We start from the raw sequence: 19,473 nt of genomic DNA on the forward strand, positions 1-19,473 counted from the left end.
TGCTAATTCGCTTTCCAGCGGCGAGTTAGATGAGACGACTGATACCGCTCTGGGATCTGCCCTCTCAATATAAGGCCACGGCTGACAGTCTGTTAGCTTAGCTTAGCCCAGAGGCTGATAACGGGGGGAAACTGCTAGCCTTGCTTTCACTGGAGATAACAAAATCCATGTTGTATCACATTTGTTTTATCTGCACAAGGCAAACAGTTTTATCTGTTTAAAATGAAGTGTGACAACGATGCTCATTTTAGAAGCTTCAGGTCCTGATAGCAATCAGGACCTGAAGCCCTCGCAGGACTGTAATAAACACAGCCAGTCATTTGGTCCTAATTAAATGATTGGTTGCTGGCTTACCTGTAATAATGAATATTGAATTTTAATATTTGTAATTTCTTAATTTTTTCTATTACCTGTCTGTTTTATTTTGCTGCCCTTGTAAAGCACTTTGTAACTTAGATTTTCAAAAGGGCTCCATAAATAAAGTTATTATATTATCATTTTAACCCACCGGCCTGCCTGCACGCACCCTTCCCATGCTCTCACTGTGCACGATGGGGTCTTCAGACATCGTTGAAGCAGAGACATTAGCCAGAAGTTAGCGAGCAAATCACGGAAAAGTTGGCTTCTACCAGTTGTCAGCGCACATTCATGTGTTTTGAGGGATGATGGGGATGGGATGAATCGGTTTAATTCTTTCAAAGTGTAGCCTGCTCTTGCTAGCTTTCCCATGATTACCAATCCTACCTTTAATTTGAGGGTAAAAAATTGGCACAGAATAGTGAACAACTTTGAAGCAAGTTTTGACGCACCAGATTATTCAAATTAAAGGTCCAGTGTGTAAGATTAAGGTGAAAGGGATCTATTGGCAGAAATTGAATATAAAACAATCCTAGTCATGTTTTCACAAGTGTGTTTCATCTAAATTGTACAAATTGTTGTTTTGTTTTCCCAAGAATGGGTCCTTTATATTTAAATACTATATTTACATCAGGAGTGAGTCGTCTCTACGGAAGCCGCCTTGTTTTTTACTTTAATCTAAACTGGTCAGACTAAACACCTTTTGAGTTTTTATGACAACTGAAGGCTACCACATGTTTGGAGGGGGGGAGTGAGGGCTATTCAGCTGCAGCATGCAACTTCACCACTAGGTGCAACTATATTCTACACACTGAACCTTTAAGTGCAATGCGATTTAGAAAAATAAAAGAAGTCCACAAAAAAATGTGCCCAGCAACACCAAGAGAAGAAAAGACAAAATACCTGTGCACACCCAATATTGATGAAGAGAGGAGAACTTGATGAGTTTCTCTACTTGGTTCTGGAGCTTTAATTGGATAACAGACGCCTTAGGACGTATTTCAGGAAGCCATTCAGACAGTTTGAATAACTGCTGCAACAGCTGGCACCAAAATCCTGTTTTTTCTTGAGTATTTAATTTGATGAAGGTCCCAGTGTTTGCACATTTAGTTCATTCACTTTCTTCGACAGGAGTCAGTTTCATCATATCCTTTTAAAGACAAAAGTAACTGTGAGCAACGACTAACGACAAACCTATTAAATAAAACTGCAATCAAAGGAGGAGGAAGTTGTTCTTTTACTACTAACGCTTCAAGATGTCAACAACTCACAGTTTGACGTGTGCTTGTTGGAAATCCCAAAAATGAAATGAAATGAAAATGAAAAGTGAAATTCTATTGCTGATGTAAAAGCTTGGATTGACTGGATTCAGGTTTGAAAGGTATTAATAACGTGTGGATTAGTTGCATGAAGAAGAAAAAGAGAATGTGCCCAGTGTCGAAAGGCCTTTACAATGTTTATTATCCTCAGACAAAGCTAGGATAGCCCCTTCCCCATTTCAAAATTTCACTGAGCTAACGGCTGCAGTATTGTAGGACAGCTACGTAAGGACCGATAGTGATCTTATCTATCTGCAAGAACATTTTTGTCCCAAATGTCAAAGTATTCCTTTAATGGTGTGAAACTTTCCTCTGAAACAATGTCCTGCTGCGCTGCACAGTTTTTAACTGGACCCATCTAAGCTGTGAAAGGGATTTGATGAGGACTTTTTCAGATGGTGAGTCATCGACCACATCTGTGTGCTCCCGAGTTCAAAGCAGAGAAAGTAGTTAGACAGCGTCTGACTCGGTACAACTCCTGTATGAGCAAAACAGAGACAAAAGGAAATATATTAAAAACCAACCATCTGGTTTGAAAACCTCAAAGTTAGAGGAAGTGATTTGGTAAAACAAATCTAACTCGGAGTCAGACTTTTAGTTGCAGATGAAACAACGCCTCAAGGTCGGACCATTTGTTGTTTAACACTTTATCCGACTGGGATCTGCTAAATTTGATATTGCATCTGGCAAATAGAGTGCACAGCTATGCACACTGCAAGATGAAGTGATATACTCAACTAGAATTTTTCTAAATCAGGGGCCATAACGGGGCCACGATTTAGACAGAGGGGCCAATTATATGTCCAAAATTCCTGTACATTTCCTGATTTAGAAAGGTTCACATTTAAGTCATGCCTTGTTTAGCTCTATAGGTTTGAGCAAAGCTCCTTCTTCAAACACATGGACTTCAAAAAAGCTTAGAAAAAAAAGTTCTTAACAAATTGTCATATTTATTAGCAGTACTTAGTGGGGGCACTTCAGGGGGCCAATCAGATCTCAGCTAGGGACAGTGACCCCCTGGCCCCACCCTTTGGCTCTGCCCCTGCTTTAATAACAGCTCCTGAGCTCATTCAGGAGGATGCATGAAAACTTACCGGTGTTTTTAGGAGCTTACAGGATGTGGAAGTGATTAAGCTACACCGATTACACCAGCTGGAAAACAAAAGACTGTACAGTTCACTAGTTATTCTCTAATAGACCTTCATTTCCTTTTGAGTGAAGACTACGAAGCCAAACTGGCTCCTGTCTAATTTGGTTGAATTAATAAGCCTTGTCCTCGTCTATTCAACTGGGTGCAGGCGGTGAAGAGAGGGGGGAGGAAGAGGGGCAGGTGACGGCGACACACTGGACATGTAATCACTGAATCACCAGCACATATAGTACTCACACAAATACACACAGGTATGTCAGTCTTCATCCATCTTTGAGTCCCAGGACGAGTGCCCCTTGGGTTAGAGGTCCAAGCCCATTCTGACGTCAACCACTCTCAGGGAAACTGTCTGTAAAACTGGGTCCAGACATTCTTGCCTTTCATTTATCCAGAATGCAGCAGGAGATAGTGTCAGACACATTCAACAACAGGAAAATGTGATGGATCATTCAGGCGAGGTGTGGCGTCCGGGTACAGAATGCAGGATGCAGGACATGGCTGATAAATCCTCACGTGTTTTCGGCCCTCATCACCAAAAGCTCTCGAATCTTGTTGTCTTAGCAACTTGACATCTTCGGTGGCATCTTCTACACACAGGGCGCCTCTTTCTTACCCTGAGATATTTAAATTATAACAGTTTCTCATCTGTTGCAAGCCCAGGTGGTAGCTGTGAATTCTGTGGACATTTTCCTGCTCACATGGGCTCACTTTTGACATTTTACCAGGGGTCTGGCAGTGTTCTCACATACTAATAATTTCAGGAAAATTCTGAAAGCAGCACAATAGTTCTCCACATTACATATCCCACATAGCAGACTGTACTGATTTTACGTCTGAGTTTTTGACCTTGAATTGTCTCAGGGACGCCCAGATATCATTTACAGAATGAACGCATTGTTTTCTTCTTTGCCTGCAGGTCCCACAACTTGTCATCCACAAAGTTGTGTGGGCCTGAAGCATTCTTCTTTTTTATAGTCTGTGCAACAACACATAAATAAGCTTATAAATGATTTATTCTCCCCTCTGGTTGAATATTGTCCAGTGAACTATAGTTTTTGTTTGAAACTATTGTCCTTTGAGATAAACTGCACAATTTTCGCAGTCTAATTAAGCCTCTGCAACAATGCTGAGTTTGGGTATAGACAAATAAATAAAGAGGCGATTTTAGCTCCAAAGTTAGCATTTTATTGGATGGTTGGGGTCAGAGATGTATAATTTGTTTTTCCAGTACACATGTTATCCACAAGGCTGAAGTCCAAAACCTTTTCCAGTCTTAAAGCTGATTCATTAATTAATGTCTAGCATTGTCATCCCCCCCCCCCCCCACACCCCCTTTTTGGTACAAATTCAACAGTTGTGCTGACAAGATCACTACTTTTCCATTTTTATCAGTGTTTTTTTTTCTTCTTGTTTTATACAAAAAAACGCTCTTAACTTCTACACATTTAATGTCACCCAGATTTTTTATTTTTTTTTTCACTTTGTAAATAAATTTGGGAAACAACATTTTTCATTTTTGTTGATAAAAACATGCAAAAAACTTTGAATTTGTTGTCCAAATTATACATTTACAAGTTTGGAACTTTTTGCACTTCTTCATATACTACATCAAAAAGAAAAAAAAGAGATAAAGAAAAAAAAACATTATGTACACACATCTTTTTACAGTGAAGTAAAACTTGAAAATATCAGATGATGACTAAGGCAAATGAAGTGTACATAGATTAGACCAAAACAGATTTTTTTTTGTTTTTGTAAAATACTACATCACCTCAAAAAAAATAGGGAAAAAAAACCTGCTACAAAAGTATTATTCATAACTCCCTTTATTTGCAACCAGCTGCATAATTTTAATTTTTAGTGAAAAAGTCAAGAAGTCTAGCGTTCTGTACAGTGCTGCTCTTAATTGTTTTTCTCTCCGTCCAACCTAACCGATGATCCTTCATTTTCTTTGCAGTCTATTTAAATAATCGTCAACAAGCAGGAGCATTGTGTAACCAAAGGAAAAAAGCATGTAGAAGCATACCAGAGTGTAACATACGTTTGAAATCACTCCAAAAGTCAGTACCATTAAAGCCTTGAACATAAAACTAATCATTTAGATCCAAAAAAAATGTACAAAAAGGCACATTATATCCCAGTGCTTCTGTACTGTGAAATTCAAGTGTAACTGAGCGCATTCAATACCAACAATCCGAGTGGTGACAATCCACCTGTGCTCCCGACCACAGCCTCCGTCACGGGACCACAGCCTATGCCTAAGCTTTCAACAAGCATATGTATGCGTAGACTACAACAATAAGCCTAGGTTGGTAGATTTTGAAAACATTTTTCTGAATCATTGTTTATTTTTATTTTTTTTTGTTTTGTTTCTGTCATAGTTCCGTCACTCTCTCTCTCTCTCTCTATCTCTCTCTCTCTCTCTCTCTCTCTGGGGAATATCAGAAGCTGTAGATGTCCATCAACAGGAAATCACTCCTTTTCTTCATTTTTTTTTTTTCATCTTTTCATCCTTCAAGGAGCGGCTGCATGTCCTTAGTCATCACTTCCACCATACATGTCTGCCAGTTTTCTAAAGCGAGGGCCCCAGTCGTTGAGGTAATCGTAGTCCTGGTCGCCCCCGCTGCTGGAGGAGTTGAGGGAACTTAGGGAGCCGGCCGTGGAGCCGCTGCCCTCGTAGTCGAACACGAGCAGGGAGTCGTAGGGAGGAGCGGTGGGGTCGTTGTCTGCCGCCTTGAGTCCCTGTACAGGAGGAAATAAAACGGCGGTTAGATGGAGAGATTAAGCTGCGAGCCGACACCGTCTGTAACGAGGAGCGAGCCATATAAGCGCAGGCTCCCCGCCCCCCCCCCCCCCGCTGCTGCACACAAACAGGCTAATCCTATCCTTAAAACCAGTCAGAGCTTCTGCCTCCACTTGTTCAGGAAATCAAGCTTTAGTGTTCCTGCGAGTTTCCTTTGTGTTTCTGTTGGTATTCTCCCGATGTTTCTGGGCTCTGGGATTATCCACGTTTTTGATCATAAGCCAAGATTGAGCGTGACCAGCAGCCTCAGATGATTGGAATCATCTCCCCCTCCCCCCACTGACCCTTGTGCTCCCCCTTCCCTCTCTTTCTCTTCTAGGCCTTTGCACAGATAGTACAACTTCAGCACAGTTGTTATCTATAATCTAGATAGCATTATCTTTAATATTTCATATTTATCTGACTCCTGCCTAAACAGTAGCAGAGAGTGAAGGGCTCGACAGAGGCAACAATGAGAGGAGCATGACGCGAGTGTGGGTCTCTTTGTGTTATCTTGAGGCTCATGGTGCTGGTTGGGCGGGAAGGGGGGGGGGTCTATTTTGAAGATTGCGCTCGACATGCCCAGAGTCATCCTTATGGACTCTTATTGATTTACAGCCTTGTTCCTTAACGGGACTCTGGGGATTAACGGATCGCTAATCAAGGAGTTGAGCTGTGTTTTGGCCATGAACCACTTTGGGTCCACCCAACACCCACCACCCAACAATAAATGAATTAGCACAAGTGGAGCAACACATAAGAGAAATGAGACATCAGCTCATCGGGAACTTGTCAAAGATTTATTGTTTCCTATGCACTGAAATGCTCTCAAATAAAAAAAGATGGATTGAATTTAAGCGCCTGGGCACTTAGCGATCATTTTCCACTTGTTAGCTTTCCTTAAGTATCTGCTCAGGGCTGTGGTGCTGATAATTTGGTGGGAAATATGACAGCTGGATTATTCATTAGAATTGCAACCATAATCGCTCTGCTGGTTATAGCCCCCTTTATCTACAACTTCACTTTAACCGAGTCACCGGCTGCGCGAGAGACAATCGCAACCTCTTGAGAGTGAACTTTTCTTGGAGTTGCTGTGTCCCGCAGTTAACAAAAGATGTGTAATCGAACCCGCTGGTATTTCTATTCACACACAACCTGGCCGAGGCTGAAATGAGGCACTATGCAAAACTCTGAAAGCAAATCACTTCACTTCAGTGTCCACCTGGGGCCAACGGGGGTCATGTTGGTTTGGCGTTAATGTATTTAATGTTACCCCCCCCTCTGTGGGAACAGACCAGGAGTTGACTAATAGACCTTTGTTTGTCCTACTGTTGGGTTAAAGCACTTATGCAAGCACTATGCTTAATTTTTTTGTCCCTCTAATTTAATTAAGAGCCACAAGCTCCCGTGGGCGTGTACACATTTTGGGATGAAGATCAGACCCCCCTCTCTCTCCCTCCCTCCCTCCATACACCCACTCGTTTCTGTCTCCCTGCTCCTCTGGCGGCTCGCCCTTATCAGTTAGGTCAGATTCCAGCTCGATGGGAGCGCCGCAGCGGCCATGACTGAGCTTTAGCGACAGTCAAATCTAGGACTAAACAGCAGATCAACATTGCCTGGTTGCAGCGAGTGTTTTCTGGGTCAGGATGCTCAGACTTGAAAAGTCCCTGAGGTCTTGCGGGGATATTAAAAATCTAAAGTCCTGTTGGAGGAGGGTGTGCATTTTCAAACCGCTCTTTAATGGACGGGCGCAAAAAACATTGAATTTCACCTCATATCTGCTGTTACGGCAAGTGTGTTAGGTGTATTCCTGCCACACGGCGAGAGTCGAAAATGAGCGGCGCCCGAGTAAAGGGATCTGAGAGCTAGACGGTTGGGGAGCAGAACTGAAAGAGCAAGTTCTAATCTAAAAACATGGGCGCCATCCCAAAACTAGGAGAGAACTCCATTTGTAATGCTGTGAAACTCTTGTCTGTTGGAGCTTGTGAAAAATACATGACTGCTCTTTTCATTTTACATTCTCCCTTCATGCTGCAGTCAATGATGGCCTCAGGCAAAGGAGGGCACACTGAACAGTGCCATGCGATGGAAAGCCAATGTATTGCTCCTCTCATCTCCTATTTCTACGCTGACACGTCTATAACTCTGTTCTGGAGGAAAGTGAAGAGAAAAACAATTATATCTAAGTGAGTTAGCATCATGTACTTTTCTGACTTAGTACATGTCTGAGAAAAGTTTCTGCTTTCTGCTGGGAAGAGATGAAAACAATTCTATTAATAATTGATTCAATTTAAAATAAGTTTTTATTTTTCTCTCTCTCTCTACAAGGCGCCGGTTTATCTCCTTGATACTGAGACAAATTGTTTATTTAGATACAAATTCATCATAAGAAAGTCATTCAACTTGAAAATGAAGAACTCCAAGCTTTCTGACAGCGCTGATCCTTTCAGTTGATTTGTTTTCGGTTTTCAATAAGTGTTTGATGGCTGGTGTTTTTTACCTCATTGATGAAGTCTCCGATGTCTCCAGGGTGGGGTGCTGCTGACCTCATGGGATACTGTGGCTCGGGGTGGAGGGGTCTCTCGTCTAGACGGCGGATTCCCACCGGCTTGATGGCATCAGGCTCTATCGTGTCCGGCTGCTGGAGCTGACTGAGATCATAATCCTAGGAAACACACAGACAGATGGGAGTTAGCTGAGTGGTGCGACAAGACCCCTGAACTGAGTGAGATTATTTAAATAGGTAAACATTTCCTGCGCTGCACGGACGAAGTTCAACTGAGTCGAGGAAAGACTTTTTAAGTTCAGAATGCGGCGAGGAGAGCTGAGGGAACACGAGGGAAACTTTAATCTTCTTGTCTGTGAAGCACAAGCCCAGGGACAATTTGACACATTCAAAGAGCCAGCACTGAGGGGGGGCCGGGCTGAGGACCACATCATACGCTGCAGAGTGTTTGTACTTGTGCAGTGTGCTGCAGGAAGGATGTGCAGGCGACTGTTTTGCTCTAATCAATGCCCAGACACGGGATGGTGGATATGCATAAGCCATTGCTAATCCTATTAACATTACCAAGGCAACCTGAATGGCTCGCAGTTTGTGCAAAGTCATGAACAGGGAAGGAGGAGGAGAGAAGTGCGGGGAGAGAAAAGGAGTTAGGAGAGAGACAGAGGCGCGCTGAGCTGAGCTGAATGTCTGGATGGTATCACAGTGACAGCAGATATGATAGAGAAAATGCCATTTGAGAATCAGGGTGTGTGCCTAATAAGCGTGCATGATGGATTGTCCCTCTTTAGAAGATTTTCAGTAATCCATCCATCTCTAATATCCCCCCTTCAAAATTGTCTTTGCTCAGCTGCACATGTACCTACACACACGGGCACGTGCACGCTCACTCCCAAGGAAGGGAAAAAAAAAGGAAATACATAAAATAAAAAAAGGCTGCAGACACTCCGATGTAAAAATAAATTTCTGAATAAATATAAACCCTGTGATGATGCACAAACAGCCGAGATATACAAACACGGCGAAGCGAGCAGGCACTTGACAAACACCTACTCAACTCTGCACTAATAAGTATCATCTCAAATCTAAAAACAAGCGCATTGATTATTCATGTGTAATCTGATTTCATGGGGGATGACAATCACCCTGGGGCCGTAGCGGCAGAAGAGCAACGGTCATCGCGCAGTAACGCCATCCATCATCTTGGGTCCATTTCCGTCTGCCTCCTGTTTGACCCTCGGTGAGGTCGCACACCGGAGGGGTCAGCAGTTGGTGACGGGGAATTGCAACGGAACGGTATAATGGCTGAACTAAGCGGGAAGGTCTAATGACATACCAGCCTCCTTCAGGGGATTGACTCCTCACTGTACACTGGCCGGGTGAAATGGCTGCCTCGGGCACTCATGACCCACATTCAAACATGGGAGACTGAACGCTGCTAAGCCTCATACACTTTATCTGTAGTGAGACACAGAGCCATTTCAAAAAAAGAGCTGAGTTTATTTATCATCGTGCCACCAGAGTACTAGGAGTCCAAAACCTCTTTTAAGAGATAAGGTTTCTTTTCACTTTATTTTCATACTTTATTCCTACTGGTAATAATAACATTATACGCACTAATTGAATTGCCGGGACCTGGCAAAGCAGCAGCATCAAAAATAAAATTCAATAGGGCATGAAATATCAGCAGTCATATGATCCCACACGTTTTAAACAAACACTGGTTTATCAAGAAGAGGAAACAGAGAACAAGAGAACTGTTTGTTGTGTCCACTGAAGATTATAAAACGACTAAACTAAGTTAAAGTTAGGGTTGGTAAATTGTTCTTTTTAATCTTATTTGTTGAAATCCATTTCACGCCCCAATCACCGTCAATGAATAAAGTTGACTGACAACAAAGACCCTCACAGGACTGTATTAAACACGGCCACTTTGGACCAAAAGAAACGATTGGTCGACGTAGCTGTACATGGACGGAGTCTTTAGGGCGGAGAGACATAACGCTGAAGTAGAGGCGAAGGCCAGTTTTGGGGGCGTGGATTTTACGAGAGGACCGGTGGGGGTGGGTTGTATCAGTTGCAGGTTTTCCAGGATTACCAACCCTAGCTTTAAGTTTTCCTTGACATAGTTATGAAGACATACTGGTTCTCTTTGCAGTGGGAGATAACTATTAAAAATGTTTCAACTCTCGCTCTTAATTTAACGTCCAACAGATTAGATGATTTAACAAAAGTGCTTTGAAAGAATAGTTGGACATTTTGGGAAACGTTACACACCCATTCACTGTCTTGCTGGAAATTAGATCAGAAAATTGATACTATTTGATGTTCGTCTGTGGAACAAGAGACTGGAGCCAGCAGCCGTTATCTTAGCTTGGCTTAGCATAAAGACAGGGAACAGAGGTACGGGAGGGAAGATCATCATCTATGGACACTTGTTTTCATTTATTTCTTTTTTGTTTTTGTGCTAATTGAAGCTTCATATTTATCATATAGACAAAAGCAAAGTAGTAAATATGTCATCTCACTCAACAAGAAAGCAACAAGGCATATATCCCATATTTATTTACTTCTCTGTTAAATCTGATTGCTTGGTTTTATTGTCCAGTTGAGAGTAGTGGCAACGTTACCATGTTCCCACAGCTTCCTTCCTTTCGTACAGTTCAAGAGAAGTTCACTTCCTCTGACATGAAACCTTTATTCATCTCTAGAGACAAATACATGAAGCACTTATACTCTCTGTATTTCGCTGGGCCTCCAAAGTTAACCTGCCTCAAAATATTCTGAGGTCACATGAAGACGCACATGACTCACACCTTCTCTTTTTCCCCTGCGCACCTGTGCACAGTGACGTCTCAATTTGCTTTTCCTTTTTGCATTATTTTTACCGAAATCCGCTGAGAGCAGTCAGATCAGCTGTCGCCGTTTGATGAAATGAGTGCTTCTCAAACAATACAAACCAGGGCGATGGTGGCAGCAACTAAAATCATATACTTCGAGAGCGCCCAATGGTCTGACACTTCAATTTCCTCCCCGACGGGAGATAGGGAGAACAGAGGTGGGCAGTATAAAGGCCACATCGCTGGGAAAGTCAGGTCCATTTTTTACCCAACGCTGACTCCCCCCAATTCTGCAGACAAGACCATTTTCTCCTGGCGCCCTGCCCTCCTCTGCGCCACTCAAAACGGAAGCTTGTTTTCCCTCAATAAATTGCTGCAGCCGTTCGTTTCACCTTTGAGGAGACTTATATGAAGCAACACTTTCCTTCTCGACATGTTCTGGCCCACAGGTTTGTGCATTCTGTGCGTGAACGTGATGATGTGAATACACAAGCGGCTGCGCTCCCTCTTGCCTAATCACTGGCAGATGTGTAATGGCTTTCCAGTCAGATTGTTACCTTAGACAGAGCTTCATTATTGCGCCACAGCAGATGTCTGTCTCCAAATGACATCAGCTTACCAATTACAAGTCTCAGAGGCTAATTTGGCATTGCACTGGGTCAGGCCGCGGTCTCCTGCTCATTTCTGCTATACCTAAGCCACTGGAGCACTTCAGCCAGCAACAAGAAAATAGCCCATTTGGTATATTACTGCCTTTGTGATGAAATGATTCCGTTATGCTAACAAGGGGTCATTAGGACAATTGAATTTGTGTCTGTATGTGCCTGATCAGTGTAAGGGGATACCGAGATGTGACTGTATTGATGCCCATGGCACTGCATTCCTATTCTAGTGTGTGTGTGTGGTTGGGTTGCGGAATGGGAACCAGTTCCAGTCGAGAAAACATTTCCAATATTTCCATAACCATGTGTTTGTCTCATTGATCCCAGTTTTTCGATACCTAGCTACTTTCTGGGGAAAAAAAGTCTAACTCCTCATTGTGAATGACTTCGAGGTAAATCCTAGAGCAGCATAAGGAGCAGGAGTAGTGTTAAAGAATGTATTCTAAGAGTGCACAATGTATGCTTGCAGAAAAAGACTAGGCGGTCCTCTTTGTCCTTAAGCTGCTTCCGTTCTACACAAACTGCTACTATGCTGCAAAGATGTGACCTGAATGTCTCTCCCTAACAAAGACCACACACTCGCCTTATGCCACCCTGTCAAAGAAATGTCACTCTCTACTGAGCGTCAGTAGGAAAACACCAAAAATCAGCTTCTTAAATATTTGCCCGCAAATGTAAATATTCATTTCCAAATGAGTTAGTTTAAATTTACTTTTTATGACTAACACTCAAAAACTTATCTGCTTCAGCAGGATTGTGCAAGTTTGATCAAGTTTGATTGGCAGTGGCCTGGCGAGAAAAAAGTAAACACCCACACAACTGTCGACAGATTCTGATTTAAATGTTAAATATCTTGCTCACACGACTGAGACATCTCCAAACCAACGAGCCAAAAACGAAGCAGCACAGACAGACCTACAGACATCTTTCAGTTTTTACTTTGGCAAAACAAAGAATTCTTATATTGGGAAGCTGACGCAGAAAATATGTTTTCAAGGCCTTTAACTTATTTAGACCTTATGCAACATATACTTAGTATTTAGCTTTTAAACCGGCTGGGACATTTGCGTGCTTCTCCCTTTAGAGCACAATGTCATTGTTTTGAAGACATGTGACTAATGGCCAGCTGAAATACTGACAGGAAAGTTGAAATGCAATATGGGAAATGTATGTTTGTTAGCACTTTAAAGTACGTTTCAGATGATGGCTGAGGATCTAGCAGATTACAGCAATGTGTCTTCCTGCTGACCTGCTAACCAATGCTCATCCGCGAGAGACATGTTTTAGGAGGAGGAAAACGAGTAGGAAGATAAAGATTGACCTGGGCGTGTTTGTCAGATAAAAAAAAAAGATTTGCTACGCTTAAGCAAAAGGTTATGATTTACAATGAAAGCTAAATGTTTAAGCTATCTGCTTCTGAGGCTGAGAAGGTTTTTATAAACATTGGCAATTCTGTCAGCTCTTCAGATCAGAAAACACTCTGGTTTCAGGGGGTCGCTTTCCAACAATGCTTTTATATTTGGCGTCTTTGGTCTTAATGGGTTCAAATAAGTCAATGTTGTGTATGTTCACTGCGGGATTCTTACCTGATCCTCCTCTCCTCCACCTTCCTCGTCATACTTGAGAATGTTGTCCCTCACATCGTCCTCGGGATCGATGAGGAGCTGCTTGGCCTGACGCTCCTTGTCGCGGCGTTTCATCCACACAACGAACAGCAGCACGAGAACTGACGGACAGACACAGAGAGAGATCTCATATTACAAAACATAATAACTTACATATTTTCATACAAATGCAATCGGATCTGACATTTTAGAGCTTGGACGGGGGCCTGATCAAGGCTATCTTTTTGGTAATCCTACAGTAATCTAGTGGTATCTCGGATAATGTTTAGCTGTCTTTATAATCCCTGTGTGTGTGTGTGTGTGTGTGTGTGTGTGTGTGTGTGTGTGTGTGTGTGATGTGCTGTTTGAGAGAGCCACTGAGACACTCACTGAGGAGGATGATGATACAGAGGAGGATGGATATGATGGCGCCTGTGCCCAGGCCGGCGGCCATGATGTGCTGCTGGTCGGTGCAGTCGCCGTTGACGTCACACTGGCACACTTTGATCCGCAGGTAGGAGGTGTTGGACATGGGCAGGTTGCCCGAGTCTGTGATGATGATGGGGATCTCGTAGATGCCACTTTCAAGGAAGCCGATCTTCAGGCTCATCTGAGCGTAGTCACCTGAGAGAGAGAGAGAGAGGAAAGAACACGCGAGTGAGCGATTGATCTTTGATGGCTCCTTTTCAGAGACGATCAATACGAGGAGGTGAGTCTAGAGATTAACCAAGTTAATGTGCAACATCATGTTTCCGTGGCAGGTACGTTTTTCAGAGGGTATTAAATCAAAACTCTGAATAGCCGTTTGTGTAAACCATGCTCACAGTACGATTACACAAACACAAAAATGCAGCACAAATTCCTACCTGGAAGTTGCATCAGCATATCTAATCCAAAACATGGCCAGGATTTAGATTTGGAGCTTATAAATCTACTGAATAACTTTTGATAATGCTGCTTACGCTAAATTCCCGGCCGCCATAATCCAAATGCCATTATCCTATTAAGACAGATGTATATTCACTGAATTTCAACTCACACTATCTAATAACAAACGCACAACAGTGTTTCCAGCCGGTATTTTTGCTTGAAATTAGCATAAACAATTAACAAGTGCTTGGTTAGGTTAACGCATTTTAGCAATGTGCATCTCAGCTCTGCCTGACCCCTCTGCAGTGTGACACTTATTTCTGAAGTGTTGCGAGCTTTAATTATTGAACAACAGACTGCTGAACATGATATATACTCCTACGGTTTACACTTTTCTTTCTAATTATTCAATGCCACAGAGTGAAAAAAAAATAGAAGCTGAAAAGGGTCATCTTCTCGCCTCTCATTTGTTCCCAGTAATGAATACAAATGGAGGCCAGCGTCAGAAAAGTTGAAGCAATGTCCTTGACAGGTTATCGAAGGCATTTCACAGCCTGAGCCTTTTGCTTTAAATGATATAATATGAATCTAATGAGTTGCTGATATGAAATTTGTGTTTGTCTTACCGCTGATTCTTGTGATGGTCCAGTTTCTCCGGACGTCAGTCGGCCTGTGGGCTAACTCAAAGGCGAAGGGCCCCGCATTCGGGTTAAGGTCTCCGTCAAGTGCGGTGATGTTGATGGCGTTTGGCTCTGGCTTTTGGCATATCTCCGCCTCGTGGGGGAACACCTTGGGAGCGTTGTCGTTGATATCCATCAGGAAGATCTGGAGAGTGCCTGTGCCACTTGCTGGAGGGACTCCTGCATAGACCAACAGATAAACACTTAGCTCATACATATTTATTAGGGGGATTTTTTCCTTTCATTTCATATGGATAGGAATATATACGATTGGAATTCCAGCTCTCATTTTGCACTTATAATGAATTCAACAGGACAAAGTACATATGAAGTTTATCCTTTGAGTCCAATGGTACAAAAAGACCCTCTAAACAGCTATTTACTCTAGCGGGAGAAGACCCATTCAAACTGCATACTGATCTGAGAATCTAATCTCGAGTGAGGAGGTAGACAGAAAGAGGGAGATATCAGAACATTTGGGTACTAAGTGTGTGTGTGGGTGTGTGAATGTGTGTGCCTAAAGAACGTCTTCCTGACGAAGGATGCAGGACGGGAATACTAAAGCAGACAAACAGAGCCCACTGTCGCTCCTCTCAGGCTCCTCTATGTATTCACTCGGCTAAGAGGCTTTTTTACCATTCAGGCCACGCTCAAAGGAGCTAGTCATCCAATCCTGACCCATTAATGCCGAGAAACCTCTTTAGTGGTAGAGTTTTTAAGCCTATTGGCCTAAGCCATGCTCCGGAGAACAGGGTAAACCTGAACAGAGGTAAATCCCACCAGTGCGGGGAAGAGGTGAATATATCCACATGCTGGATGATGGTTCTGGGATTGCTAGTACATTAACCTTCAGCTAAGGTGGTCACCGTTCCAGACAGGCCAAGTGGCTGGTAAAAGGTTGACCTTCAAGCATGGCGGTTGTCTTTGTGGCTGTAACTGAGGTAGTTATTTTTCTTCCCCCAACAATAACACTGTGCTTGTGCACTGGCTTTAGGTGAAAAACATCACAGAGGCAGTCGGTGACCTTTGAGATGTAAGCTACATTAGACATCCCCTCGACTTCCTTTTGAAAAGGCAGCATTATCTCCTCCTGAATGCTCTGACAATAATGGCCTGGAATAGAGTGCTCGTGTATCAGCCTAGCTAAAACACCTAGACCATGTAACAGCGGCATCACAGGACATCAACAAGGTATTTTTGGCAACCGCAGTGCCACTTAAATGGTTACATACCATTGTCAGTGGCCAGGAACGTTGCATTATATAAACTGTTCTTCACAAAGGGCGACTCTCGGTCCAAAACGGCAATTGTTGTGATACGGCCGGTGTTGGGGTCAATCCTTAACCAGCCGGCTGGATCTGAGAGCTTGGAGTATCTGAGGGAAGAGAAGAAAAAGAGGGTTTTACTATAATTCATAATCCTTACTTTTCATTTGGGTGTGAGAGTGAGACAGATTAAAAAATATATAATCTAGATGATGGATTTAGTCTCTATTGCCAGTTCAGCATTGCTTTCTTCTGAAAATGCTTTTTGTTTTTATTTATTTACAGCGAATAAATATTTTAGATTTCATAAATTTTACATAATTATTCTAAAGTTTTGAGAGCAGCCTCTCGGGGGAGACCGAACTGGCTTGTACTTATCATTAGCTCCAACTAATTTGTAGGACAAACCGTGGAATTACAAAGCAAGCGTATTTCTCATGGACTGTTTTCAGGCAGATAAACTCTTCCGTGGCCAAACAGCTGTGAGGCAAAAAACGCCTGATGATGAAAAGGAGAAAAATGGGGCTCGTTCAACAAGCATGAGATGGAGACGGCTGCTTCGTGCTACTTCAGCAGAGACGGTGGAGGAAACAGCCAGGATGTAGAGTTATCTTAACACATAACATTATATGTTATACGTAGGGCTCGGCATGAACAGTAATGTACCCACTAAAAGTTTAATTAAATATTTGATTTAAAGGGGACATAGCATGCCCATTTTACCTCAAGTTGATATGGTTCCTTGGGGTCTTAATGAAATGTCTGTAACATACTTTGGTCAAAATACCACAAGGATCATTTAAAACAGCACCCTTTTTACCCTGTATAAAACAGCCCTCCACAGAGTGACCTGTTTTGAGTGCCTGTTCCTTTAAATGCTAATGAGCCAGCTCCCCCCTCTCCCCCCATGATTTTAAACGATATAAATTACATATTTTATATGATATAAATTATCAAATATGCATCCCATACTTTGTATTCCCCTTCTGTTGTCCTGGAGTTTTAATTTTCCCAATCACATAATTAAATGTCCCCCTCTGCCCATCCACTACAAGCACACAAGCACACAAGCACACAAGCAGAGAGAGAAAGAGAGGGGTGGGGGTGGGGGGGGGGGGGCTATGAAGACCATCATTTACCCCCGAACCCCGACATTCAACGGGTACAACAACAAGCAGAGAAAGCAGAATCGCGGGCTGACCTTATATATACAGTCTATGGGGCTGACCAGCGCGGAGAAATGCACGCCCCGTGTAGGGAGACTTCCAGTGCCTTGTTATGACACAAAACCCAGGAAGCTCAATCGAGTCACTCAAGCATGATGTTTCTGACTTAGAGGAACCATAACAAAACGCGCAAGTGTTTTTTTCCCCAGAGTTTTTGGGTTGGTAGACATGCCAGATACTCACATTAACCTGTAGAAGCACTAACAAAGTGGAATTTGCATGCTATGTCCCCTTTAAACATCTGTGTCTTATCTTGAAGAGGGAACAAGCAGTCAATGAAGTTATGGACGTTTTCATCCAGTTAGTTTTGGGTTCACATGTCATTTAGGGGCGTCATCCCCCATGTGGGCTTTCACCTCTATCTGACATTGACATCTTATCAATTTGGCTATTGTGTTTGCTGCCTTTTTTTGAAGTACATAAAAAAAAAGTTTTATCGTTCCCTCTAAATTAGGAAAATGAATGGAGCAGTTAATTTAGTCAATTTTTATTGCTATTGTAATATCATTATGGTTTTACTAACAGCAAAATAAATATCCTCGTGGTTCAATCATTATGATGACATTTGTCTATTGATCGGGACAGTGCTCCGTGGCACCTTTCTCACACAGGTTATTTAGGTTCCACCAAACAAGGTAGATGTGAAAGTGCCCAAAGTTAATTTATCTATGGTAAAGTTTTCACATCTGTGAACTGGACCTGATTCCTTTTGAAGATATGTAACATTTTAACCAAAATTTGCAGAACCAACCTGATGCTTTGCTGCATGAAGCGATCGGGATCCTGCGCGGTGAAGGTTGTCAGAGTCGACTCTGGCATCATTCCCTCTTCGAGTTTGGTCAGTTTGGGGTTGGGCTCAAAGTAGGGGCTCTCGTTGACATCTATCACTCTGATGGACACAGTGGCGGTGGACTGACGAGGAGAGTGGATGCCTCTGGCCAGAGGGACCTCGTTCCTTGCTTCCACTGTCAGCACATATGTCCTGCTGATTTCATAGTCGATAGGCTGCAGAACAGGAAAAGAGAGAAAACGCACAGAGTGAATCACACATCAAAATTCAGAATGGATCCAATCGCATTACACTTTTCCATTACAAAGACTGGAAGCTGTTTCTTCCTCTGTAGAGAGTCAGATTAGATGAAGTGACTGTCTCCTTTTGTGGTCAGTTGAAGGATACACAACATTAAAAGTGCTGATGTAAAAATTGTGCAACCAAGTAATTTCCCCTGAAGTGTGTCCGGAATTTTTTAACCGTTAACACGGTTTGTATAATGTCAATTCATTTTAATTTGCACATCATTTCCTCCACCGAGGAGGTTATGTTTTCGCCTGCATTTGTTTGTTAGTAGGCAAAAACTACTAAACCGATTTTCCATGAATTTTTTGTGGTGGGGCGGGGCATGACCCAAAAAGGAACCCATTACACTTTGATACAGATCTTGATCAGGGGGCAGATCCAGGATTTTTCCCCCCACTTTCTTTAACTTTGCAAGATGGGGCGTTTAATTAATGGATCTTGATGAAAATCTAGAAAAGACCAGAGTGTACAATGTGTTGCAGATCCAAATAAAAATCTGGGTGTATTGAATTTAAATGCGGTTTCATTAGAAGACAGTATCATGTGCCATTCTAGTTCAAAACGAGAATGTCCTTTTAACACGGCTCTTACAACACACTTAGCTTAGTCAGTTAAAGATTGCAAAACTTTCCAAAATCAACAAAACGATAGTACTACCCTCTTATGAGTAACTACATAAACTTCTTTGACTCTTCAAAAAACTCAGCTGGACAGTTGAATTATTCATTTGTTTTCTTCATCAACAGGGAGCAACATAACATATACAACCTCTTCACCTCTATCAACTTCAAAGTGCTTAAAATATAACTTAGAAGATGTTATAAATATATTCCGACAGAAAATAACGAGAGCAATACCTCTCAGTATAGCAGAAATACATGTATGCAGCTCTGAGGGATTAAAGCAGTGGAGTATGAGGAGGAGGACTCACCTTGACGACCGTCACCAGGCCCTCGTTAGTGGTCGGATCAGTGGGCACAGAGAACCTGCCAGTGGGGTCGCCCCCGGTGATTTTGTAGACAGCATTCCAGGCCGGTGTGTTGGGCTGGTCCTTGTCAGTCACCGTCAGGTTGGCCACAATGACATTCACACGGTTTTCAGGCACCTCGCCGAAGAACTGCATGAATAAACCATGAA

General features: G+C 42.6%; 1 protein-coding gene across 1 annotated transcript in view; it reads right to left on the reverse strand.

Moving 5' to 3' along the window:
- Positions 1-3,988: 3,988 nt before the first annotated feature.
- cdh2 (cadherin 2, type 1, N-cadherin (neuronal)) overlaps positions 3,989-19,473 on the reverse strand; it is a 62,090-nt gene continuing 46,605 nt past the window's right edge. Inside the window, exons 9-16 of the mRNA XM_034613428.1 lie at positions 19,268-19,453; positions 18,010-18,263; positions 16,000-16,142; positions 14,714-14,947; positions 13,608-13,841; positions 13,200-13,339; positions 8,109-8,273; positions 3,989-5,568 (exon numbers count right to left, since the gene is read on the reverse strand). Of these exons, the coding sequence (XP_034469319.1) occupies positions 5,362-5,568; positions 8,109-8,273; positions 13,200-13,339; positions 13,608-13,841; positions 14,714-14,947; positions 16,000-16,142; positions 18,010-18,263; positions 19,268-19,453 (1,563 nt within the window). The 3' untranslated portion in view covers positions 3,989-5,361. The remainder of the gene's footprint in view (positions 5,569-8,108; positions 8,274-13,199; positions 13,340-13,607; positions 13,842-14,713; positions 14,948-15,999; positions 16,143-18,009; positions 18,264-19,267; positions 19,454-19,473) is intronic.

This window comes from Hippoglossus hippoglossus, chromosome 17 (assembly GCF_009819705.1).
Source record: "Hippoglossus hippoglossus isolate fHipHip1 chromosome 17, fHipHip1.pri, whole genome shotgun sequence".
Taxonomy (NCBI): Eukaryota; Metazoa; Chordata; class Actinopteri; order Pleuronectiformes; family Pleuronectidae; genus Hippoglossus; species Hippoglossus hippoglossus.